Source organism: Scomber scombrus, chromosome 20, assembly GCF_963691925.1.
Source record: "Scomber scombrus chromosome 20, fScoSco1.1, whole genome shotgun sequence".
Taxonomy (NCBI): Eukaryota; Metazoa; Chordata; class Actinopteri; order Scombriformes; family Scombridae; genus Scomber; species Scomber scombrus.
Genome location: NC_084989.1, coordinates 8,936,484 through 8,964,026, shown reverse-complemented (window position 1 = coordinate 8,964,026; position 27,543 = coordinate 8,936,484). Strand labels below are relative to the sequence as shown.

General features: G+C 41.0%; 1 protein-coding gene across 1 annotated transcript; it reads left to right on the top strand.

The window, feature by feature from the left end:
* Positions 1-15,256: 15,256 nt before the first annotated feature.
* Positions 15,257-25,951, top strand: LOC134002623 (myosin-6-like). The gene is made up of 38 exons (XM_062441968.1): positions 15,257-15,460; positions 15,575-15,718; positions 15,810-15,966; positions 16,084-16,111; positions 16,233-16,338; positions 16,423-16,515; positions 16,765-16,828; positions 16,999-17,097; positions 17,253-17,356; positions 17,437-17,575; positions 17,704-17,822; positions 17,912-18,061; positions 18,140-18,310; positions 18,477-18,786; positions 18,899-18,972; positions 19,137-19,342; positions 19,436-19,559; positions 19,658-19,794; positions 19,883-20,138; positions 20,227-20,469; positions 20,545-20,721; positions 20,812-20,957; positions 21,058-21,148; positions 21,239-21,628; positions 21,913-22,039; positions 22,548-22,666; positions 22,754-22,950; positions 23,094-23,277; positions 23,408-23,573; positions 23,657-23,781; positions 23,894-24,202; positions 24,293-24,496; positions 24,580-24,876; positions 24,960-25,064; positions 25,157-25,252; positions 25,340-25,509; positions 25,628-25,640; positions 25,892-25,951. Exons 1-38 carry the CDS (start codon positions 15,257-15,259, stop codon positions 25,949-25,951), a joined length of 5,904 nt encoding a protein of 1,967 aa, XP_062297952.1.
* The last annotated feature ends 1,592 nt before the right edge of the window (positions 25,952-27,543 follow it).

Sequence of the window (27,543 nt, the reverse complement as noted above, 5' to 3'; positions counted from 1 at the left end):
CATAGTGAGATAGCTTTTGCCTAATCAGATCAGATAATCTTATGGGGTCTCTTTTAAAAGTGATAAAACAAGCTGTAATTCCACCAAAATGCATCTCACTGCATTGCTGTGACAGAAGGACACTCAGTGTCAGTAGGTTCAGAGATCTGTCTCTCCTCTGCACACCTTAGACTTTAAGATTCCTTCATCTTTGCAGGATCAGTCTGATACTTGCTACTGTTCATATCCCTTGGCCCAGTCTTAGACTGTGGACAAAGAACCACAGCAGGAGAGACGTGACGAGTGTAAGGCAGCTGAGAATGAAAATCTCAACATGGATTGGTATGTTCCACCCTGGTAGCAAAACAATGCCCTCAAGGTTAGAAAGGCATTTAGAGTAAGGTGTGGAGCTGAGATAGTTGAGTGATGAGGAGTGCAGGGTAAAGTGGTCTATAGATTGTCATACTTTTTCTCGGGTCATATTGGACCACATTATCACCTTGCAGAACGACCGCACACTTTTGCCTGAGACACATTTCACTTGACAGCTCTCTCCAGCTAAGCAATGTTGGACAACTTCACCTCTCGCACTGTTATCACCTCTTTCTTGGTGCCCCATCCTGCAGTGCTGATGAGATATTAGTGAGCCCTCAACTTTTTCATAATTATCAACATTTGATTGAGAAATCATTTAATTCATCTAATTTATCTGTCCATGATTTCAGACCCTGGCCTTCTCCTGTCAACCAATTGTCCTCATTATGTTCCTACCTGTATCAGTCACCTGATCTCGCACCTGCCTGCAGACATGATCCTCATTATCCCATTGTCCAAAGAGTTTATACTAGACCTGCACAGTAGCCTTGTCATTTGTCATACTGTGAATTGTGTCTCCTAGTCATAGCATTGCAGCCTTTTTGTTTTGCTTGAATCTGCCTGCCCGAATGGTGATTTTGAACTATGCCAGTTTTATTTTTAGTCCTCTCCTTCTTGCCTTACCCGTTATGCCTGCTGACAAAGTAAAGTCGTTTAATGTTCATGCTCTTTGAGTCTGCTTTTGGGCCAAGAGCAATATTTCCTCACCCACCCCTTCCTCTTACTGTCACAATTGCCAGAAAGTAATACTACAACTTTTGGTTGGATTCCTAATATAACTGGGGCTATTACAAATGTTTCCAGTACCTATGGAACCCTTTAACTACTGCTAAAGCCTCCATATGTAAGTCTGTCTTTGTTTTTCCTGCTATTTCCTCGCTCCTTTCTGATCAATTATTGCTTTTGTGTCAGTTTTCTTTGGTCTTACTGTCTGGCCCTCTTACATTCTGTACATTTCTCTCTTACATTCCTTACATTTTTCCTGTCTTTTCTTCCTTTTGTCCTCTCTTCTCTATTCCTGCATTCTGTCACTCATATTGTCATATTCATAGCTTCCACTCTGTGCCTTTTGTTCTTTATCTGTCATTTTAATTTTTCCTCTTTGCTTTTCCCTCTAATTTCCTATAGCGCTTTTAGAGGACATACATTGATGGGTCGCTATTGCGTGTTGGATTAAATTGCGGCCTGTTTAGCAACTGCTGGTTGAAGGGCTCTTACTCAATACTGGACCAAATTCAAAAAACATTGAACCCATTAGTCACTTAGACATAAAATGTAGGAGAATATGGTCTAGATTGGGCCATTCAAGCTCACTTGTTGGACAGTTTATGCAACATCCACCTCCACATCCTCCACCAACTGTCAACTCCTCTCAACATGTTTGTCCACCCACCCTTCTCTCTCTTTTTTTCTCAACTCTCCAACATCATCTGCTTTCTTCCTTCCTATTCCAACCAATCCACCTGTATGTGCTTTACATTTTCTAATAAGCCATTCAATTAAGAAAGGTGTTGTCTTTTTATGCTGAAGGGGAAATCTGAAAACTCTTGCAGGCTGTTACATGCAGTAAACAAAAGCATCATGTGAATGACACGAGGAATGCACGGAGAACAAGACAACATCAAAAGCTAAACTTTCAAACCGCTGTGCAGGACTGCTGAGCCTGCAGGGAAAGCAGAGTGTTGAAAGGGTCTTGTTATGCAATTCAAAGGTCTTAAAGGAGCAGATGCCATGTCTAACTACGTCTGAGATACATTAACACTTTGTAGGTGGCCTTGCACTTTGCATGGTGCAGAAATACTCTTGATAGGTGACACGATCCTTGTGGTCACTACAGACACTTGTGAATTCCAACAATCCAATTATCACTTCCACTTACTTATCAAGATAAATGTGATTTTAATATGAAGTATATCTTTAAAGTCCTTGTAAAGTAAAAATAAATGTGTTCTGAGTTTGACATACCACAGAAAACTGTGTTGTTAACCACCGTGCAAAATTTTAATGCTTAAAAAAATCGCCAAATATATGAAATTAGACTTCAAAGTTGTGTGAAAGTCTGCCTATTTCTCTTTTCCCAAACGCTGTGGGAGTGGCCCCCGAGTTCGCTGAAACCCCGCCCCCTACCAAAATGTCACCTATCAATCAAAGTCTCCACCTCTACCAGAAACATGGCGCTAGGCCTGAGAGCTTTCTGCTGCTAACCCAGCTGCTAGCTCGGCGGCTAACTCAGCTGCTAACTTGGCGGCTAGCTCGGTGGCTAGCTCGGCAGGCTAACTCAGCTAACTGGCTAACTGTAGACTGTAGTAGCAGTGTTCGCTGAATGTATTTATACCTTTAAAGCAGCAGGGGCGGGTTTATGCTCCGGTGTGTAACCGTGCTATTGGTGACCGGTTACGTAATCGCCGGGTTAGGTGATTTTCAGACCCGCCCATTAAATCCAGACACAGAAGTCTTGAAACACAGTTTGTGAAGCCCAGCTCCACAATTCAAATCTAACTGGTTCAAATGCTTTTTACACCTTTTTTAGAAATACATTTATGACCTATTTAATGTATTTAGAAGAAAATGTCTGAATTCACTTTACACGGTCTTTAAATGTTTTTCTCTACCACACAAGTTGTTCTTATATATAGGACTGTAAAATCACCCTTTCCTTTCTCGTTTGTTTGTCTTTAAATTACATTTTAAGGCTACTGTGAATGGTTTTTATTGGATATCAGTGGAAAAACAGGGTCCAAACAGGTAGAATCATGTGTTCTGGAGGCATGTGATGCTGGATTTACATTGTCAAAATATGACATTAGATTAACCTTGATGTCGTCCTCCCGGGTCAAATTGACCCCGTCTGTTTTGACTGTTCCTTCTTTCCTCCTACCTTCCTTCTTTCCTTCCCCCCTTCCTCCCTCCCTCCCTCCTACCTTCCTTCTTTCCTCCGTCTTTCATTCCTTCCTCCCTTCCTTCTTTCCTTTCCTTCCTTCCTTCTTCCCTCCTTTCCTTCCTTCTTCCTTGCTCCCTTTCCTTCCTTGTTCCTTCCTTCCTTCCTTGACTCGAGGACAACAGGAGGGTTAAGTTTAGATAAGCTCAAGAACAAATTAACAACAACAATAACTCAAGACAGCTGACTTAAGAGCTGTTGACGCGATCAGTTGGCTTCGCCTTTGAGGCTAAATGAAGATGGCATGACCACACAAGGTTGAAGGTGGAGGATTCTCAGACCTGATCATCTGTGCAAGGGTCATTGAGGAGTTCACACTTTGTTAAGAACCCCCTTTCTCAAATTATCACCTCACAGCAATCTGTACATTTTCTTTATACAATTAGTACTTGTGACAGGTAATTTGGTATCATATGACACTTAGCAGAAGAGAAAGTAATTAACCTAGGCTCTCAAGTATTGTGTTTATTTATTAGAAAATTAAATAGAGACTGTTCATACTGCTGAGGGGGACAAATGACAAGCCGGATGAGTGTGGAGAGCTTACTATCACTTAAGGTCAGTAGAAGGAATCCCAAAACAATTTCACAGATATATCTTTGTCCTCAAGGGTAAACCGAAGGAAACAATGTGAGGCCAACAATATGGAGTGTGGAGTTACAGTATGAAGAGGCAGTTTGTTTTAGTGCCAGTATATATGGCTGTGACCTCGCCTTGCTTAGGAACAGCTGCAACTGTGATGATGTTCACACTCAACTTTCATCCTTATATCCTGTCAACAGCAGAACATGGACACAAAAAACATATTAAATAAGTGGAAAATTGAAAGCACACAGGATGTGAAGACTCATTTTTTAAAGTCCTTGTTATTGTAGGAATTTTCATTAGGTGTTTTGTGATCACCTACTGTACTGACTATTGAAAAGGTGGTCAGAACTGCCTGGCACCAAAGTTTCTCCTGAGAGGAAATTGGTGTTCTGTATGTACTGTAGAATCAGTATTGTTTTGTAACTGTGGTTTTGTATTTTGTGTGAGATGTGCTTGGGGAGTGTGTGAGTGTGAGCCAGAGCCAGAGCCAGTAAGTGTGAGGGTTGGCAGCTCTCACAGAAGTCTAAGTTTGATATAATGTGTCACTGTGCCTTTGCAATCCATCTCAGTGTGCCAAAGACATTTTGTTGGCTCTATGAACGTCATGTGGTAATCTCCGAGCTCAAGGACAAAAGCAAGGAAACAATGTGCCATAAACAGCTCTCAGTCCTCTGTGGTTTGTTTTCAAGACATTGTCTGACTGGGAGTCTATAAATGGAAGAATAATAGATGCAGAACCGAGACTATAGGTAGCAAATATAATAAAACCAAGTTTTATTCTATTAGTCATCAATTAAATTATAAAATGTTCTCCCTACTGCAAATGTCCACTTAAAATATACTAGGGCTGTAATCAACCAAAGAAAATGTTGGTCGACTGAAGTCCTGAAATTTCGACTAAAAATCGACTCGCGCGGGGGAGTTAGATTAATAAGCAGTACTTGGTAGCCTTGTCCGCCTAAATTAATTATAAAAAACTAGTAGGCTATTTGCAGTATATTCGTTTTTGACCTAATTATTTTGCACTGAAATGACACACTCGAGTCTGTCGGCTCTGACAGCGTTGCATCAAGTGCACCTGCGCAATATCATAGCCTATGATTTATGAAAATAGTACTATGTCAACTAGCACAAGAACTGTTGAGGAATATGCAACATAATTTAGACAATTGTTTTTGTCATATGTTATAATAACTGACAGACACTATCATTTCAGCCGCTCTGTGCATGTCCTCGCACAGAGCGAGGCTGAACATAGGAGCTCAGCTTCATCTGTCTTGGGATGCTACCGTCGTTGCTACAGCGATTATTAGACTAAAACATTGAAATATGCCAATTCTGATATGTTCATATAGCCTACTCAAAACAGACAGGGCAACATAACGCAGACAAGTTACATCACTTGTTTCAATGCATCTATGACACTAGTCATATTGTCAACAGGCTCCCTCAGATCAATTCAAAGCCACGCATAGGCCTCCTTGTTTGGCCAATACATAATCAAGAGCCATGTCATGTTTCAGCAGCGTCAATCTATGACTTCTTTGAGTATTTGTCAAGTAATCAAAACCTTTCATAGTCTCATTTGCAAAACCCTGTAAAGTGTATGTAATATTATCAATATGATATGCCAAAAATGTGGCATATGGTGGGTGGGCGATATGGCAAAAATATCACATCACGATTTTTTTATAATAAAATCACGATTCCGATTTTATCACGATTCCTTTTTACATTGATTTTTGAGACTAATTTGCAAGTTTATGAACAGTGCAAACCAACCCATTTCCAATTACATTTCTCTAAAGCAATATATTAGCGTGTTAATGGTGATAAAAGAACTTGTTACTATTTATAGCACTGCTAACAGAAAACTTATAACTGTTATAGAAATGCGTGAGCATAATGCTAACGAGTGCTATAACTGCTGTTTAAATTATATAAATGCCGTCAAATTTACATAAATCAATAGACAGGTTATGGTCAAATAAACAATCAGTTAAACATCACTTGACATAACTTACTTATCATTTAAGGACGCACATTATGGCAAATTAAGTTAGCCGGCTTCATAGCGTGTAACGCATTAACCGGACGGGGAGGAAACCATGGCAACAACAAACTTAGGTTCCGCCCTCAGTCTTTCCAACAATGTCTATAACTTGATTATTAAAACTCCAGCAGCCTTAGAACATATTATTGTTCAGACATTGTTTTTATTTTTTTGGTTTAACGCTAGCTGTTGCCTCTGGCTGCGGTGTGGCCGTGAAACTTCTGATGCGTCTGTGCGTCAGCATAGAACTGCAACATATAATTTGGCCGATAGACGATTCTACGATCTCTCTCAGATCGTCGACACGTTCTAATTTTTCACGATCTAATATCGTCATATCGCACACCCCTACACCATACCATGGAAATAATCCTAAAACCCACTTCTCTCCTAAATTTACCCTCCAATGGTAGGACTCCAGATTGTGGAATTTTGCCAATTCCCTTTTCTTCCTATTTCCAGGAATAGCATTAGCTTGGACCTAATCAGGCGCTTGTCCCTTCTGAATAGTGAGAACCTCATATGAGAGTTTCAGTGTTGCCATGTAACAACATCCTGTCCACCCATATGGTAAAAATATGTATGCTTTATCAGCACAGATCCACCAAATATCTCGGGCAACGTCTGATTTGGTACAATCAATGTTCTACTCTGTTTATGGTTTGGAGCATGAAAAGTCACTATATGTTTACCAAATTGCATCATATAGTTGTCACAGTCTGATATTCCCATAAACATCCCAGGGCCATTATGAGTATCATTTGAACAAAAACAGTCCTTGGCCCTCCTATGTTTCACTTCCATTGCATCAGGAACTGCTGTTATCACATTTCCATGCTGATCGAGTAAATTCATGTATGGTAAATCCATCAACCAGGATCAATTCAATCTAGGCTTAAACAGATGTATTGACAAAGCCATAATTTTATCTTATGCTGATTGCTGCCGATACAACAGCCATGATAATGCATAAAATTGGCATATAGAAGCCAATGGCGCCGGTACCGCCTCTAAAATTGAAGGCCATGTGCCTGGTGTTGGAACTCTTACCACACATTGACCGTTCACTTTCCTAACTGATGTTACAGAATGAGTCAACTGCTGGAACCAACTGGAACCATAAATTCCTACTTGCCCATGGGTCTACAATTTGTAATGCCGTAGAGTCAAATCCATATGCCTTCCACTGAGCTTATCTCTTCTGTAATGTAAGATAATGTACAGTCACATCTTCTGATGTCCCTTCAAATTCTAAAAAATCATTGTCCACATCTGAAATAGTCCTCTGAGCTGTCTCAGATAAATCTTCATAATTTTTCTCCACAATCTGTTCTCTAATTTCAGGGTTATCAATACTACTGCTCACGCTAGCCTTTATCTTTAACATAGGCTTCTGGTTTACATTTACCACCTGCTTAGACTTCAAAGATGTCATAACCGATGTCTGCGTCATTTTTATAGATTTTATAGATGTCAAAGATCCCATCATTATTTTACTGTTAGTGGTTGCCCTTGTCTCAACCTCACTATTAAAATTTCCAGAAGAGACAGGAGTAGAAGTTGTCCCTATCACAGTTTTAACATTCATCCCCTCCAAAGTCGTATCTCCTTTTATCATAAGTGTCACCTTACGAATTATTTAACCCTCTATCCAATAATTCTGAAGTGGAACAAATTTAAACTCTGGCTCTAAATAAGTACATGTATATTCCCCTTGATCTTCCCATGTAGCATTATTCAAGAAAAGTGAGCAATCTAATAATAATAATAATCAAATAAAGCATTTCAAAATAGAACTATTTTTCAATAATTAAACACCCCGTTTGACGAATGCGATGTGTGTGTGTGTGTGTGTAATCAGAGCACGAGATGAACACACACAGGCGAAATACACGTCTGGTGTGAACTGAAGGGCTGTGGCACGGGCGAGAATTTCCGAGCGCGGTACTTCGCGGCGCTTCCGCGCTCAGTCTGAACCTGCCGTAAGGCTACTTCAACTCTAGTCTTCATAATGTTTTGGTCTAACCCTTTTCCGATCTGGCCTTGAACTCCTTTGTCTAACTGAATCTCTGGATTGTCCTGAAGCGGCTTCACAGCCCTTTGTAATCTTGGTTTACACTCCACTGAGATAGGCCCTGCTGTTTCTGGGGCATGTTGAAAATCAATGTCATTAAATCTTCTTTCCTGTCCATTGACTGCAGAGTCACCTGAGGCATCATCAAAAATATGCACAAAATCATCAGCATTGTCCTCAACCTGTCTCATCTGGCTATCTTGAGCCTTCAACATTTTGTCTCTGTGGGGGTGGTGCTTCTTCCCTTGGGGCTTTAACACAATGCAATAAATGATACCACGTTGCAGACCCTTTAACCTGGACCGCAGTTCCAGTACCAGCAACCTCTTTTTACAACACAAGCAAAATCACATAATATTAATATATGTGCTCACCTAGCAGGAAAACAGCATAAGAAGTGGTGACTTGATGTGAAAGATTAATAGTAGAGACTGACTATAGCTCGGCCATGTCTTCTCCCCTCTCAGCATTATTCAAGTGCAAACCCGCGAACTCTCCTGCTCTGAGTTCGCTGCTCTACAGCCGTAAAGCAGAGCTTACTGTTGCGACTCTTAAAGAGACAGTGTGCCTATTGACACTGAATAACAAACTGGCTGGATAACCACTGGGTTACACATGTCCTTGACTTTCTTCATGTTGTATTTGTAGTTTGTTCTTGTAATCACAGTGAGGCATTCAAGATGAGCATGGGTCAGTCGATTTCTGTTTCCTCTTGATAGTGTTCATGGTTGAAAATGTTGACTCACAGGTGTATGTGCTCATGAAGAAAGACATCACTTTCTGTGCAAGTGGTTTCAAAGTGGGAAAGTCTGCTTCAGAAACCAAACTCCAGAAGTGGCCAACACTTGCTCTTGGAACTTGGTTCCAAGTTCAGCTTCCATGTAAATGTGGAAGGTGGAATTTTGCAGGTAACAATTCTCCTTGCAACTTGGAGACTGTCATTTGTTTGCAGCTCAATTATTTCACTCTCCAGAGTGGCACGATTACCAGGGCAGAGCTGTGTGATGGTTGGAGTGAGAGAGGATACATCCACAGGGAAGGGGTTTTCAATAAAATCTCCTTATGTTCAGTCACGTCACTGAATCTGGATTCAAACTCACCTTCAGCTCCTCCAAAACTTCAACAAATCCTCTGTAGCTGAAGGGCTGCTTCAGAGATGGGTCACGTGTGGTTGTTGTTCTGAGTTGAAACAGGCGCAGGTTTTTTTTGCATATTAAGCACAGAGGGTTTGTGCCATGAAGAACAAATAAGAATTCGTCTGTCCAATTCTCTTGAAATTTCCTGTGCTCATCTTGTATGCCTCGTACCTTTCGTTCTTTACTGGGAACACCTGACGTTTGCCTGCTCGTCCCTTCTCTGGCATCTTCATGTTGATTTTCGTTCGCTGCTTCCTCAGACTCTTTTTCCTCACTATTCGTTACAACGCTGTGTGTCTGTCTGTCTGGTTTTTGCCCTTTTTTAAATTTAGAAATTGATCCATTTTGTGCCTGCATCTCATGCTGGCTAGCGGAGGTAACATAACCTAGCTGCAAACGTGAACTGCGGTCAAGTGTGACGGTGTTGTAAACAATGCCGTAGGCGGGCTGCGTTGCCAGGTTTGACAGTGCCCCCTTTAGGAAACACCATTAATTAAGGTGAAAGGAGAAGTATAATGCAGATGTTTGAGTTTTTGTAGTGCAGTGTTCACTGTATATTTATGTAGCACATTTTTAATAAAAAATGTGTTGGCTGTGTTACCATATTGTTTAGCTACAATGCGAGCCACTAATTAAAGCTTGAAGAGCCGCAACCTTGTTTGAATTGTGAAATGGGTTTGGCTAAAAGAAAATGTTGGTTTCGTCTACTAGGTACTTATACTATATTCACTGGGTTAAATAGAATTGCATTACTAAAAAGAGACTAAAATACAATTTTCATTGACTAAAACTAGACTAAAATGTCATCAGTTTTCGTCGACTAAAACTAGACGAAAATAGTCACGGATAATTCTGACTAAAATAAGACTAAAATGTTCAGACTTTTAGTCTTTTAGACTGAAACTTGACTAGACTAAAAAGAGTATGAACATGACTAAAACTAATAAAAACTAAAATGACAGCTTGACACAAAGACTAGACTAAGACTAAAATTAAAACAGGCCGCCAAAAACAACACTATACTTCAGCTTTCTCAACAACAAACCCTGTTCGCTGGGCTTTTACCACTGCATAACCAGCACTCAATTTATCTCCCACACGATAACACTACCCATCAGTCCAATACTCCAAGTCCGCTTCATGCAATGGGAGGGCTTGCAAATCTGACCTAAGCCTTGAATATCTCTTGGACACAATCATGTGGTTCACCATCCTCTGAAGTTGGCAAATTCTCAGCTGGATTCACCGTGACACATCTTGCTAGTGTGACATCTTCCTGCTCTAAAACCCTTCATAGTCTCTAAGTCTAGGCATGGTCAATGTGTATTTGCCATAGTTCAAAAGATTCCTGAGACTATGATGGGTAACAATTGTCACTGGATATCCCTTCGTGACAGATGATGCCTTGTCATACATTAAAGAAACTCCCACCATTGCTCTGTAACACAGTGGTAGCCCCAGCTCTACTTCTGAATAAGCAGTAGAGTAGTAGGAAATGGGTTGGGGACTTGTCCCTGTACCTGTTGGATGGCAAAGAACTGCACATGCATATCTTTTATTTTTAAAAGATTTTTTCTGGCATAGATGCCTTTATTTGAAAGTAGACAGACAGGAAATTACAGGAGAGAGAGAGGGTGGTGTGACATGCAGAGGGGTCTGCCGGCCGGGACTTGAACCGGGGTCGGCTGTGTACATGGCATGCGATCATAACCACTCGACCACCTGCGTACCCCTAGTAGAGTTCGACACATACAACAGACTTACTTAGAACTAGAACTTAGAATAGTCTGGAAGCGTTAGTGCTGGAGCCTCCTGTAACCTCTGTTTAATCGTCTCAAATTCCAAAAGGCCATCCTGTGTCCAGAGAAGATTACCATGAAGTTGGGCATTCCCAGTGTCTTTAATCATAGCCCTTAAAGTCCCTGTTAAACTAGCATCATTTTCTATCCAAGCTGAAGAATAACCAGCAATACCAAGAAATGTCATCATCTCCTTAACTGTTCTAGGCTTTGGAGCCTTTCGAATAGCTTCTAAATGACAGATGTCAGAAATGTTTCTGTGTCCCTGTGTTATTGTCTGACCCAAATAAACTACCTTCTCCTGACAATACTGCAAATTCTTCTGAGACGCCTTATGCCCCTTTTCTGCCAGGATCTGTAGCAATTTAATTGGGTCTTTATGGCATGTTTCCTCATCTGATGAACAAATGATGATGTCGTCCACATACTGAACAACCGTACTCTTTAATTTCTCTGGCTTCGCGTGTTGCTTTGAGGATTCTGAGTTATCCTCAAAACATCTGCTTTCAAAAGTCCTTCAATTTGTGGTTCAATCCCTTGGATTGCCTCTTCTTTCAGTGGATACTGGTTCTTCCAAGGTGGTGTGGTCCCTGGTCTGAGTTCAACTTTCACTGGTTGGGCTGACTTCACAACGCCTATATCAGTACTATGCCGGGACCACAAACATTCGGGTACCCGCTGCAACATCTCCTCTCTCATAGTGTCTGTGTCCATTTAAGCACTGCAAATTGACTCATGTGTCATCTGAACAGTTTGCGGTCGTCCCTGACCTTGAGCAGAGATCATAATCTTGATAAACCGCTGATCCTTACTCCTCCAGATGGCAAGATTCTCTTTTACCGGTACAAAAACAGCTTCTTCTGCTTCTGCCATCATTTCTCCTATGTGTTTCTGTTCACATTCTTCAGACACCATCAAAGTCACATGTGGCACGCTCTTCTCGATGTCGTACCCCTTATTCAAATATTCATCTCTGTCTATCTTCATAGCTGCTCTGTCACGACCAGAAACAATAGGACCCCAGAGCAGACCAGAGACGAGCAAACAAACTGGAGGTAACTCAAAACAGCAGGGTTTTAATAACAGGGAGAGTGGAGGTAGTGAGGGAGCAGTGGCTGGGTCTGGGGTAGGGTTCCAGGGAAGGTTGATGAGGGAAGGTCCATGGGGGGAAGGCAGTGCACAAGGAGAGGGATCCAGGGGACAGAGGCAGGGCACCAGCAGGTGGGGAAGGCGAAAACTGTGGAGGGGACAGGAGAGAGCGGTTACAAACAATAATCTTCAATAATCTCAAGCAAACACACGAGAAGTACGGCCCAGCGTTACCACATGAGTAGCAGAACTATCTGGCAGGGGATGGAAGGGTGAACCCTGTCTTTATACTGCAGCTGTTGATTGGGATTGATTACAGGTGTGCCAAACCTCCACCACTGAGCCCTGCCTCTGCCCAAACAGGGGAGGAGACAAGACAGACAAACAAGGAAACTCAGGAGGTCACAGCTGGGGCTGTGACATGCTCCTTGTGGTCCCAAAATTATACAGCACGAGCTGAGTTGAACTTGCTTTGGTTGGCAACTCAACCAGTCCTCAGAGTTTGATTGGGCAGCATTCTTGAAGTACTTGAGCGTGCAATGAAATGGATACTCCGGAAGCTTGGCATCAGGCATGTTTGCTACAATGAACATCTCCCACAATTTGACAGGTTCCAAAAAATCTGTACTAAGATCTCCGATCCAAAATACTAAAGAAGCTTCCACATCCATTGTCATCAATAATTGGCGAGCGATATCGTTAGTCACTTCCACCAGACAGCCATCTGGCATACACTTTATTGTACAATTCAGTCTACACAAAGCATCTCTTCCCAAAAGTGCGATAGGTGTGTGCTCCGATACCAGTATAGGTATTGTAGTCTTCTGGTTTTTATAGCAGAGCTCAATTGGTTTTGTGAGTGGAATCAGCTGTTTCACTCCCTCAAACCCGATTGTCCGTATCAATTGACCAAACATGGGGAGATGTATAGCATCTTCAGGCCGAATACAGGTGAAAGCAGCTCCGCTATCCGCCATCACGGTGGTCATGGTTGATTATTTACTTTCACCACTATCGTCAGATCTTGCTCCGGCCCTGACACTACCAGCTGACACCCCCCTCTCGAGTTTTCTGGGCACCCCTAAAATCCTGGCTCCGGGCCCCTGTAAGGGTTCACCGGTCCCCGGGTTTGTCATTGTCAGGCCCCTGAATCCTCCTCTAAAGTTTCCTCTGAAATTTCCCTCTAAAATTTCCTCCTGGTCTGTTGCATTCACGGGCAAAATGGCCAGGCTGTCCACAATTATTACTGTACATATTTATGGAGACTGTTGAAAGTTTGGATTAAAATTTCCTCTTCCTCTTCCAAAATTTCCTCAACCGCTTCCTCTCCATATCTGCGGTTGGCCTGTTCCTTCTGATCATGCTCCTTCTTCCGATATAGCTCTACTTGATGTGCTATATGATCCGTATAAACACCCTTTGCCATGCTTCCAAGACCAACCACTTCTGCCAGTTTGCTCCTCACTGGTCTTTCTTCTGTACATGCAACTCCTGTAATTGGTCCTCCAGTGCTCTCCGACTTTCTGGTTTAGTGGAATTGTCCAAGTATGTAAGGCATCGGTCTATGCTTCTTTCAATCTCTCTTAAAGTCTGCTGTCTGTCCTCCTCTATTCTAGGACTAGATGTTGTCGGGAAAAACCCTCCTGAAAATGAAGGACTCTCGCTCTCCAAGTCTCCAGCGCCGTCTCCATTTTCACTTTCATTAGAACTGTCATCTCTCAAGTCCTTTTTGCTCCCTGTTTTACCTCCTCTTCTTTCCGCTCTAGCCAGTACCCGGGTCGTATCCTTCCATGATCTCTTCCAGATCACTCTGATCATCATCATCTCCAAATTCCATCCTCCTGATTCTCAGTGTACCCTCAGTTTCCAAATGTGCCCTTTTCTTCTTACTCTTTGAGCTTGGATACATTTTTATAGTTGCCTCCGCTTTTCACACTTGTGGCTGTTCGAATGTCACAGGATGTAACAAAATGTCACAGGGTGTCACAGAACAAAGGACAATGGCAGAACAGATACCACAAGGTCCACTCAATAAACACATTGTTTAAGGATCTCATCTGTTAAATCGACAGCTATTAGACCTATTGACCCTTTGCTATTAATAATGTATACATGCAGGAGATGATAACTGCTCTGTATGAGATAAATGTATTTACTGACAGTAGTAGAGGCAGCTGTCGCACACATCATATTTTACTATAAATGGAAAAACGGCAGCTGAGGTCCACTGGGAGGCAAACACAGACCTATCATCTGACCTTGTCCTCCAGGATAATAGAAGACAGACAATGCTATTGTCTGTAGACATACAGGCAGTGCTTTCTGTTGAGGTGACAGACCATATTAGGTACCACTAGACCACCACAGTAGAAAATGTTTAAAATTGATCTACCTACATAACAAAATGCATTAGAAATTGCTTATAAACATTTACAGATTAATTGGTACAATAACTAAGATGGTGAAACTGGTTATGGTAAGGTATTATTTCATATGACCAATTATTATATTATCATAAACCATAAAATATTTCTATAGTTTGATGCCTTTTAAGTCACTCAAAGGACAACACTAAAATAGATGCTGATCTAAGACCAGCTCATGAGCTTCAATTGCACTGTCCACACCTTTATCTCCAAATACAGATGTTCCTTTTTTTGATTAGGGTCCCTTGTTTTCTTTCTCTTTCCATATAGGGAGACTGTGTGTTGAGGCACTGCCTTCTGGCTGTGTATAAAAAGAGGTTCAGATAGGGGAGTGAAGACAGGCACACAACACCTGCAGGTAAGTACACATACATTTTATGCATTTAACTGTTACATTGTGTATTAGAGACAAATCTGGTTAGCTTTTTGTCTTTTCTGTCTTCTATCAGTGAACCACCACATCAAATCAGTCTGAGGGGAGAGGAAGAGTAAACAGGTAATTATCTCCATCCTGTTTGTTTTTTGAAACAAAATTAACCTAACATACTCAAAACTATTGTGGGACTTTGTTTAGTGTCTGCTGGTGGTTCCTAGAATATAAGCTTACTTAAATTAAAAAACAGAAAACAAAGATATGATATCCTGATAAGTTGATATGCACTGTAAAATAGTGGTTACAATTGTTAATAGGTGACTCATAAACTTACAACATACAAGCAAATAAGCAAAACAAGTGGTACTCCAAAGAAAATGTAATGAAAATGCTTTTAAATCAAATGCTTGATTCACAGCTTTCAAGATGTCAGGTGACGCCCTCATGGCGGAGTTTGGGGCAGCAGCTTCCTTTCTGAGAAAGTCAGATAAGGAGCGTCTGGAGGCCCAGACTCGACAATTCGACATGAAGAGGATGTGCTTTGTACCCGACCCTGACGTGGAGTACGTTAAAGCACAAATCACCAGCAGAGACGGCGACAAAGTCACTGTTGAGACTGAGTTTGAGAAAGTAAGTCTGGCAACCACATGTACTGTGTAATGAAGGGAAAGTGATGATGTCACAGCAATCAAACAAAGTGGTTAGCATATACTTATCTGACTTTCCTGTTTTAAACCCTTACAGACTGTTACCCATAAGGAGATAGACATCCACCCTCAGAACCCGCCAAAGTTTGATAAAATTGAGGACATGGCGATGTTCACCTTCCTCCATGAACCTGCTGTGCTGTTCAACCTCAAAGAGCGTTATGCAGCATGGATGATCTACGTGAGTGATGACCACAAGTCTTGTGATCTCTCCAGTGTCCGAAACCTTCAGTCCAATAATGAGGACATCTTTTATTTGTCTTTGTCCACAGACCTACTCAGGGCTGTTCTGTGTGACTGTCAACCCCTACAAGTGGCTGCCAGTGTACGATCAGATGGTGGTCAATGCCTACAGAGGAAAGAAGAGGACTGAAGCTCCTCCTCACATCTACTCCATCTCTGACAATGCTTACCAATACATGCTCGCAGGTACGTTCACCTCATTGTGCACTTTGCTTTTTGGAAAGTGTGATGTTTTCTCTGACACCATCTAAAAATTTAAAGAAAAAAACATCCTAACACCAAACACTGTCTTAAATCCTGCAGACAGAGAAAACCAGTCTGTCCTTATTACGTGAGTTATTCACAAAAATCATATCTGTTTCTATTCTGAAGAGCATTGATGCATTTGGGTTTTCTTTACAAATATCTTCATGACATGTCCAGTTTACATATTCAGTGGTTTTCATTCCCAGTGGAGAATCTGGAGCAGGAAAGACTGTGAACACCAAGAGAGTCATCCAGTACTTTGCCAGCATTGCAGCAGTTTCTGGCAAGAAGGATGCTGCTCAGGAGAAAAAGGTTGGTTTATGTGTTCATTATGATAAACATAATAAATGGTGTTTTAATAGTTGGGCTTAAAGTTTGCATCCATTATATCTACAGGGCACACTGGAAGATCAAATCATCCAGGCTAACCCTGCTCTGGAGGCTTTTGGAAACGCCAAAACCATCAGAAATGACAACTCCTCCAGATTTGTAAGTGTCCTCATTACTCCATTTATTAAAGATGAACACTTTGATTTTGCTGTCATGTTCAGTAACACCTCCATATGTCCTGCATGTAAGTGTTTATACTTCAAATAGCAACACAGTTCACAGTAGAGTTTCAAAATGTAAGCAGTGTGTTTGGATGAAATCAGGGCATTAGGGGCATTATAATATTGGAGATATTTCAAAATAGCAGTAAGTGGTTCAATATAATTGTCCTTTTCTTGCCTCTCAAAGGGTAAATTCATTCGAATCCACTTTGGGGTGAGTGGAAAGTTGGCCTCTGCTGATATTGAGACATGTAAGTAGTTTGTAACATGTACTTCAATACTTTTGGTCTTGAGCTATTTTCACACATCACCTCATGATTTGTTTATTAACCCAAGATTGGCATGTCAAGGTGTTTCAGTGTTTTAATAAAACACCTAACTAACAGGTTGTAAGATAAAGTAATGTTGTAATGATTTTCAGATCTTCTGGAGAAATCTCGTGTCACTTATCAGCTCAAGGCTGAGAGAGACTACCACATATTCTACCAGATTCTGTCCCAAAGGAAACCAGAGCTGCTAGGTGAGAATCAATCATCCATTCATGTGTTCAAAGCAGACAAGACATGATGTTGAAAGAAATCATGTTTTACAATTGTCAAAACATGGATTAAATCTGACCCTGAAGAAACACCATAGACACATATTAAATGTCTTCTTCTTTTTTTTTTGGGACAGAGATGCTGTTGATCACAAGCAACCCCTATGACTACTGCTACATCTCCCAAGGACAGACCACCGTAGCTTCCATCGATGATCGTGACGAGCTGATTGCTACTGATGTGAGTTAAGCAGAGAAGTTGTTACAAATTCTACACATATATTTTTCATCACTAACTCAAATTTAATTTGGTCATTTAAGGATGCTTTTGATGTCCTGGGCTTCATCCAAGAGGAGAAGAATGGCATTTACAAGTTGACTGGTGCCATCATGCATTTCGGAAACATGAAATTCAAACAGAAGCAGAGGGAGGAGCAGGCAGAGCCCGACGGCACAGAGGGTAAAGGATTACGACAAGAAAAGACAGTTTTACTTTTTTAACTAAAATTGTTTGACTATCACCAACTCACGCCTCTTAAACACAAAACAATATAGTAAATTATTCTTCTTAACAAAATCGTTCCACAGACACAGACAAAGTTGCATATCTGATGGGCTTGAACTCTGCTGACCTCATCAAGGGCCTATGTCACCCAAGAGTGAAAGTAGGCAACGAGTGGGTCACCAAGGGTCAGAGTGAGCAGCAGGTAAATTTCAAAAGTGTTGCTGCATTTAAACCTTGTGGGAGTTCAGAAAATAAATGTTAAACCCAACTACTTTATTCATAATTATCTAGGTGTACTACTCCATTGGTGCACTGTCCAAGTCAGTGTATGAAAAAATGTTCTTGTGGATGGTGGTGAGAATCAACCAATCTCTGGAAACCAAGCAACCCCGCCAGTACTTCATTGGTGTGCTGGACATTGCTGGATTTGAGATCTTTGATGTAAGTATAAAAAGTTTTATTCACTTGTGATTATAAAATATACTTTCTCTAACTTATTGTATTGCATGCTCTTCCTAGTATAACACCTTCGAGCAACTGTGCATCAACTACACTAATGAGAAGCTGCAGCAGTTCTTCAACCACCATATGTTTGTGCTGGAGCAAGAAGAGTACAAGAAAGAGGGCATTGTGTGGGAGTTCATTGACTTTGGTATGGACTTGGCAGCCTGCATTGAACTAATTGAGAAGGTTGGTGTTTTCAAACTTGCACATTCTAGAAATTCTATTATTGTCTACTATACTATACGATATTATACGATACGATACTACACGATACTATATGATACTATACTATACTATACTATACTATACTATACTATACTATACTATACTATACTATATTATGTCCCTTCAGCCAATGGGCATCATGTCCATCCTTGAAGAGGAGTGCATGTTCCCCAAAGCCAGCGATGCAACATTCAAAGCCAAGTTATATGACAACCATCTGGGTAAAAGTAACAACTTCCAGAAGCCCAGGATTGTTAAGGGGAAACCAGAGGCTCATTTCTCCCTGGTTCACTATGCTGGTACTGTTGATTACAACATCGGTAACTGGCTGGTGAAGAACAAAGACCCACTGAATGAGACAGTGGTTGGGCTCTTCCAGAAGTCTAGTCTGAAGTTACTGTGTACGCTGTTCATGGGATATGCTGGTGCCGAATCAGGTAAAGGATTTTGGACCATTGTCATTGAATTTACCATGATTGTATAGAATTTAAATGTTTCAGAAAATGACATTACATGTATATATCTATAACTATAACTTCCACACTGCAGAGGGGGCAGCAGCAAAAGGAAAGGGAGCAAAGAAGAAAGGTTCCTCCTTCCAGACTGTCTCTGCCCTGCACAGGGTAAATTTAAATTGTGTCTTTTAGAGTCCTATTCATCTGTTTTGGGAAAGAGATTAAACCCAGAACACATAAGCTGTGAAATCATACAGGAGACATAGCTCAAATCACATACAATTATGTTCTTGGTATATGGAATTCATATAATTTACTGTCTACATTTACAGGAGAATCTGAACAAACTGATGACCAACCTCAGGTCAACTCACCCCCACTTTGTCCGCTGCATCATCCCCAATGAGACTAAGACTCCTGGGGCGATGGAGAATCCTCTGGTCATGCACCAGCTGCGCTGTAACGGTGTGCTGGAAGGCATCAGGATCTGCAGGAAGGGATTTCCCAACAGGATCCAGTATGGAGATTTCAAACAAAGGCAAGAAATGTAGCCTCTCATACTGATGATTAAGTAGAATGCACTGCACATTCAATCACTAATTGTAATGACACTATTATTGTATAATTTCAGATATCGCATTCTGAACCCCAATGTTATCCCTGAGGGCCAGTTCATGGACAACAAGAAAGCAGCAGAAAAACTGCTGGGCTCTCTGGATATTGATCATGAGCAGTATAGGCTGGGACACACAAAGGTTGGTTCTGTCATTACATAAACTAATATAAACAGTGTTGAAAGATGAAAGCAGCTCTTTTTCTAGGGGGAAGTTTAAAAAGTTTCTTTCAATACTAGGTGTTCTTCAAGGCTGGTCTGCTTGGTGTTCTTGAGGAGATGCGAGATGATCGTCTCGCTCTCATTATCACTGGAATGCAAGCGAGAGCCAGAGGATTACTTGCCAGAATTGAGTTCCAGAAAATTGTTGAGCGCAGGTAGGAAAACAGTCATTGATGGATATTATTAACATAAACTGAGAAGCAAAAATGTACATTTAAGTCATAAATTGATTTCCACTCCCAGGGACGCCTTACTGGTGATCCAGTGGAACGTGCGTGCCTTCATGGGTGTCAAGAATTGGCCTTGGATGAAGATGTACTTTAAGATCAAACCTTTGCTGAAAACAGCAGAGACTGAGAAGGAGATGGCAAACATGAAGGAGGAGTTCTTAAAGCTCAAAGAGGCTTACGCTAAATCTGAAGCCCGCAGGAAAGAGCTGGAAGAAAAGATGGTCTCCATTCTCCAAGAGAAGAATGACCTGCAGCTCCAAGTTCAATCTGTAAGATCAGTCTTTCAGTTCACCCAAACATTACACAGATTTATTCTAGTGTATCGATTTACAATGTCGTTTTGTGTACTATCGTTAGGAACAAGACAATCTTACAGATGCAGAGGAGCGCTGTGAGGGTCTGATCAAAAGTAAGATCCAGCTTGAGGCCAAATCCAAAGAGCTGACAGAGAGACTAGAAGATGAAGAAGAGATGAATGCAGAGCTGACTGCCAAGAAGAGAAAGTTGGAGGATGAGTGCTCAGAACTCAAGAAAGACATTGATGATCTAGAGCTGACCCTGGCTAAAGTTGAAAAGGAGAAGCATGCCACTGAGAACAAGGTAAGAAGTTATTTTGACTTGTGTTGACAAAATCTTTTTGACCAGGTAAGTTATGCTAACTAAACAATATTTTAGGTTAAAAACCTGACTGAAGAGATGGCAGCTTTGGAGGAAATCATTGCTAAGCTGACTAAGGAGAAGAAAGCTCTTCAGGAGGCTCATCAGCAAACGCTGGACGATCTGCAGAGTGAGGAGGACAAAGTCAACACTCTGACCAAGGCCAAAACCAAGCTGGAACAGCAAGTGGATGATGTTAGTATGCCTTAATGTTATTTCTGACTAAATTTCAAGCAGTGTAGTCCAACGTTGTAAAGTAAATGTTTGGAATGCTTTGTTTGTTAGCTTGAAGGATCATTGGAACAAGAGAAGAAATTAAGGATGGATCTGGAAAGAGCGAAGAGAAAACTGGAGGGGGACTTGAAGTTAACCCAAGAAAATGTAATGGATTTAGAAAATGACAAGCAGCAAATGGAGGAAAAACTCAAAAAGTACGCTAAAATGTTTTATAAAGAAAAAATCCCAGGCACAATATCAATCATGCTTTAACAACTGTTTAATGAGGTGAACCATTTTATCATTTAAATGTAGGAAAGAATTTGAAATCAGCCAGCAACTGAGTAAGATTGAGGACGAACAGGCCATGGGTTCTCAACTACAGAAAAAACTGAAGGAATTACAGGTAAATGCACAAACTTAAACTTGTTATATCTCCATAACGTGAATGGGAATTCCTACTTAAAATGTATAATCCTATGATGAATTTGTCAAGGCCCGCATTGAAGAGCTGGAGGAAGAACTGGAGGCAGAGCGAGCAGCTCGAGCCAAGGTGGAGAAACAGAGGGCCGATTTGTCCAGAGAGCTGGAGGAGATCAGTGAGAGGCTGGAGGAGGCTGGAGGAGCCACTGCTGCCCAGATTGAGATGAACAAGAAGAGAGAGGCTGAGTTTCAGAAGATGCGCAGAGACCTTGAAGAGGCCACACTGCAGCATGAAGCCACTGCTGCTACACTGAGGAAGAAGAATGCAGACAGCGTGGCTGACCTGGGAGAGCAGATTGACAACCTGCAAAGAGTCAAACAGAAGCTGGAGAAAGAGAAGAGCGAGCTCAGATTGGAACTGGATGATGTGGTCTCCAACATGGAGCAGGTTTCCAAGTCCAAAGTGAGTATGACCAACAAAGGAACCCTGAAGACTAAAAAGTATTCTGAAGCTTGATCTTATTGTTTATTCCTATAGAGTTTTAGGGATACCTTCATGGGATGTCCATGTGTTCAGAACTAATAAGCAAATGTTAGTATGCCAATACACATAACTAAAAGAGTGAAGATATTAAACATTATACCTGGCAAAGATCAGCATGTTAGTATTGACACTGTAAACTTTCTAGCACGATGACTGCATCATTAAGCTCAAAGCCTCACAAAGCAAATGTGTTTTATTTTCAGACAAACTTGGAGAAGATGTGTCGCACTCTTGAAGATCAAGTGAGTGAATTGAGGACTAAAACTGATGAAAGCCAGCGCATCATCAATGATTTTACCATGCAGAAAGCAAAGCTTCAAACTGAGAATGGTAGGACCCGTCTTTAAACCTGCAGTGCGGAACTTTTACCTATAAATTAATGTCTACTACATTCAAGCCCTTTCCAAATTAGTTCACACAATACTGATTAAGCCTCTAACTTCCATAACATGTTATTCCCACACTGGCTATTTGGTTGTTAATGGTAAAGCTCCTCTAGACTTTCCAAATGTTATAGGACTTAGTAGATCAAATTCTGATAGTGAAATTTGTCATATAGTAGGGGTTATGTGACACTCAAAACAATTAATCCTCCATTTTAAAGTATCAACATTGGGTTACAGCTAGTGGGGTACTGGCAATCGGACATACTAGGACAAATCCCGGTGTGCTGGTGGACGGTTAAAGAACATGTGTTTGGGCCAGTGGACCATCAAAACACATCTGTTTTTATTGGTCTCGATCATCATTATCACTCTCGCACTCCAGCTTTAATTCTTTGAGAATATATTTGCAATGATTAAAAAGGGAGGATAATTTCAGACTTTCTTAACAAAAGGTGAGCTTTCCAGGCAGATGGAGGAGAAAGACTCTTTGGTTTCCCAATTGACCAGAGGGAAGCAGTCTTACACGCAGCAGGTTGAAGACCTCAAGAGACAGCTAGAGGAGGAAGTCAAGGTATCTCAAATGAGTGTAAATGTATCCAGTGAGACATTATGTTAATTTGATGATATGTTCATCACAGCTTGTGTCTTCACCTTCCAGGCTAAGAATGCACTTGCCCATGCAGTGCAGTCTGCTCGCCATGACTGTGATTTGTTAAGAGAGCAGTTTGAGGAGGAACAGGAGGCCAAAGCCGAACTCCAACGCAGCATGTCCAAGGCCAACACTGAAGTGGCTCAGTGGAGAACAAAGTACGAAACTGATGCCATTCAGAGGACGGAGGAGCTGGAAGAAGCAAAGTAAGGATTCAGTGAGATGTAACATGACTAAACTATCCCACATATTTCAGAACGTTACATTACCATCGTCAAAAAGACACGACATGGCATGATATTCCCATTTTGTCCATAAGGTAATTAATTAAATAATTTTTTGCTGCCAGGAAAAAACTTGCCCAACGCTTGCAGGATGCTGAAGAAGCTGTTGAAGCATCTAATGCTAAATGTTCCTCCCTGGAGAAAACAAAACACCGGCTTCAGGGTGAGATTGAGGATCTCATGGTGGATGTGGAGAGATCCAATTCTGCTGCTGCAGCCCTGGATAAAAAACAAAGAAACTTTGACAAGGTAATTAACAGAGAATGACAGAATCAAAATCCAGATAAGTATCCACGAGTATAGAATTAACATTCTGAATGTATCAAGATTCCTAGGTATTTGTAAGGTTTATAATATATTGAATATACAATTTAATCAGGTCCTTGCTGAGTGGAAGCAGAAGTATGAGGAGTCCCAGACTGAGCTGGAAGGTTCCCAGAAAGAGGCTCGTTCTCAGAGCACTGAGCTCTTCAAACTGAAGAACTCATATGAAGAATCTCTTGATCATCTGGAGACCATGAAACGAGAAAACAAGAATCTCCAAGGTAGGAAGACACAATTAAATATGATCTGTCCTTTAACATAAATAGGGATAAGGCATGGTAAAATTAATGTATTGTCTGAACAGAGGAAATTTCTGACCTCACTGAGCAACTTGGTGAGGGAGGGAAGAGCATCCATGAGCTGGAGAAGAGCCGCAAACAGCTGGAGCAAGAGAAGGCTGAGATACAAACTGCTCTGGAGGAAGCTGAGGTGAAAAATGTTGAATGTCTTCTTATTTATATGCCTATTTGTGATGCTTAAAAAAAGTGTTTAAGCCAAAAACGCTTTCAAAAGAAATCCAATGATTTTCTGTTTTTAACAGGGTTCCCTTGAACATGAGGAAGGTAAGATCCTTAGATCTCAGCTTGAGTTCAACCAAGTGAAGGCTGACATCGAGCGCAAACTGGCAGAAAAGGATGAAGAGATGGAGCAGATGAAGCGTAACCAGCAGAGAGTGGTGGACACTTTGCAGAGCTCCCTGGAGGCCGAGACTCGCAGCAGAAATGAGGCTCTCAGGGTGAAGAAGAAGATGGAGGGAGATCTCAATGAGATGGAGATTCAACTGAGCCAGGCCAACAGGCAGGCAGCAGAAGCTCAGAAGCAGCTCAAGGGACTCCACACTCATCTAAAGGTAGTACAAAGTCTTAATGTGCATGATAGCATGATTTAGAATTTTTTTGGCACCTGTTATTAGCTAAAGAATTTGGTTGTTTCTTGACAGGACTCCCAGCTGCAGCTGGATGAAGCTCTCCGGGCCAGTGATGATCTGAAGGAGAACATCGCCATTGTGGATAGACGTAACAATCTGATGCAGGCTGAACTGGATGAGCTGAGGTCTCTGGTGGAGCAGACTGAGAGAGGTCGTAAACTGGCTGAGCAGGAACTGCTGGATGTCAGTGAGAGAGTTCAGCTGCTGCATTCTCAGGTATGTCTAAAGCTGTGACCACTATATGCTATTAATGCTGTTAATATTGAACACTAATGAATCCTCAATGATGATCTTTGTAGAACACCAGCCTGCTGAACCAGAAGAAAAAGCTGGAGGGAGACACATCCCAGCTTCAGAATGAGGTGGAGGAGGCTGTGCAGGAGTGCAGAAATGCTGAGGAGAAGGCCAAGAAGGCCATTACTGATGCTGCCATGATGGCAGAGGAGCTGAAGAAGGAGCAGGACACCAGTGCTCACCTGGAGCGCATGAAGAAGAATATGGAACAAACCATCAAAGACCTGCAACACCGTCTGGACGAAGCTGAGCAAATTGCCATGAAAGGTGGCAAGAAGCAAGTTCAGAAGCTGGAGGCCAGGGTAAGAGAGACCTATTTGTTCAGATGTTGTTAAGATACTTTATTTAGTTTCTGTGACACTGTGATCTTGTTTTTGTACTGCAGGTGAGGGAGTTAGAAGCTGAAGTGGAATCTGAGCAAAGGAAGAGTGGTGACTCTGTGAAAGGAGTCCGTAAATATGAGAGACGCATCAAGGAGCTTACTTATCAGGTCTATTATAAACATGTGCTCTCCACATTCAAATACATTTTCTGTGTCATATAAAAAGCAATGCATGACTCTGCTTATTAAACCCTGTTCAGACTGAAGAGGACCGTAAGAATCTGAGCCGTCTGCAGGACCTGGTAGACAAACTGCAGCTGAAGGTCAAATCTTACAAGAGATCTTCAGAAGAGGCTGTAAGTACAGGTGTATTTTGATATTAGAAGTGCATAGCTCCCGCTCATTCTTTTAAAAATAATTAATCAAATTTAATGATTTAACAGGAGGAACAAGCTAACGGCCATTTGACCAAGCTCCGTAAACTGCAACATGAACTGGATGAGGCAGAGGAAAGAGCTGACATTGCTGAGTCGCAGGTCAACAAGATGAGAACCAAAAGCCGTGATGCTTCATCCAAGGTCAGTGATGACAGCAGTTTCAGTCATATTTCCATGTTTTTTCTTTAACTTTGTGTAATTGCAGTATATTTATGCTTTGCTTTGTATATAGTAATAATATTGTAAATTAAATGATTGCAACATAATGGTTTTCATTCATTGTCTCCTATACAGATGGGGCATGAAGGTGAATGAAGCTGTTGGCTGGAACCTTCAAAGACTCAACACTAAAATTATTATATATAATAATAATTATTATATTAAATATAGCTAAACAAAATAAAGAGTGATGCATATCAAAAATCCAAACCTGTGTCGTGTTTTTCATATATCCTCATGTTTTGCTGGCAGATACAACAGTCCAAGCAAGTCAGGCGAACTTGAAATTTGAATCTGCCCATAGATGTGAGGTTGAATGTCTTTGTCCCTGTTTATTAGATCTACAACAGACTGCGGCCCCACAGAGTGCTTGCTGGGAAAGGTTTCATGTCCTTATGACCCAGAACAGAAAATAAGTAGGCACTGACCAAGTGGGTAACTCTCTAAAATGACACTATTTTTCTGGTAAGTACATTGCTAATGCTAATTTTCAATAGCAAAAACAATCTTAAAACCATTATAACAAATGTCTAACGATTGCCATGGGTCATAAACTGTAATGCCGTTATGTGGCCAAAAATAATGTTTTTGCCATTTTAAAGAAAACTATCTAAATTTGTTTACGTGATAATGCAGTTGTTGAGAGTGCCCTTTCACTAGATGGAGACATTGCAACAACATACACAGAATGAGTGAGTTTTACTAATTTTTTACACTAAGATGAGCGACCCAACTTACTGACTTCATAATGTCACATAATGGCAAGCTATAAAATAATATACAAGTAGGTGATGCACTTTTCCAGGTACTTTTACAATGATTAATTCTAAGATTAATACAAATCTTATGAATTCTAAAAAAACAAATATCAGATGATTATAAAATGATGAAAGCACTGACGCATTAAAAAGAAAAGAAATACAAAATGTGTATTTTTCCCCCCCGGGACACTGCATTAGGAACGTGAATTTAAAAAAAAAGATAATCTGCCATAACTGTGCTGGTTTGTTGTGATGCTGATCAGTGATGAATTTAGGTCTGAAGAGCTGTGACTTGGAGGTGTCCAAAGTGTCTACACTACCAGCATCTCATGACTTGAAGCATATTATATTATACTGTATATAAATAATAAATACAGGAAAAATCTAAACTCATTGAATTTGACAAGTCAAATGCTATACATATTGTGTTTCTACCATTTTATTCACCAATGAAAAAAACTGCATTAAAAAGTAATTATGAGATAAGGCCTCCATTTTTTAAAATTTACTGATAATATCCACATCCTCACCTGTGACATTGATTATCACCAAACACATTGATTAACTATGATGACTAACCTTTTAACACACATTGCCAGATGAACAAATTCATTTCCAGGATGTTTTTACATGTGGCATTCACCTCATCACACAAGAGTATAAGCTAGGTGTGAGTGTCATAGTGAGATAGCGTTTGCCTAATCAGATCAGATAATCTTATGGGGTATCTTTTAAAAGTGATAAAACAAGCTGTAATTCCACCAAAATGCATCTCACTGCATTGCTGTGACAGAAGGACACTCAGTGTCAGTAGGTTCAGAGATCTGTCTCTCCTCTGCACACCTTAGACTTTAAGATTCCTTCATCTTTGCAGGATCAGTCTGATACTTGCTACTGTTCATATCCCTTGGCCCAGTCTAAGACTGTGGACAAAGAACCACAGCAGGAGAGACGTGATGAATGTAAGGCAGCTGAGAATGAAAATCTCAACATGGATTGGTATGTTCCACCCTGGTAGCAAAACAATGCCCTCAAGGTTAGAAAGGCATTTAGAGTAAGGTGTGGAGCTGTGATAGTTGAGTGATGAGGAGTGCAGGGTAAAGTGGTCTATAGATTGTCATACTTTTTCTCGGGTCATATTGGACCACATTATCACCTTGCAGAACGACTGCACACTTTTGCCTGAGACACATTTCACTTGACAGCTCTCTCCAGCTAAGCAATGTTGGA

Bases quoted from the DNA above. Each gene is read 5' to 3' on its own strand.
- LOC134002623 (XM_062441968.1), top strand. From the start codon at position 15,257: ATGTCAGGTGACGCCCTCATGGCGGAGTTTGGGGCAGCAGCTTCCTTT. The intron at 16,516-16,764 runs GTAAGTGTCCTC...TGCCTCTCAAAG, and splicing joins ATGACAACTCCTCCAGATTT to GGTAAATTCATTCGAATCCA. The intron at 23,278-23,407 runs GTAATTAACAGA...CAATTTAATCAG, and splicing joins AACAAAGAAACTTTGACAAG to GTCCTTGCTGAGTGGAAGCA.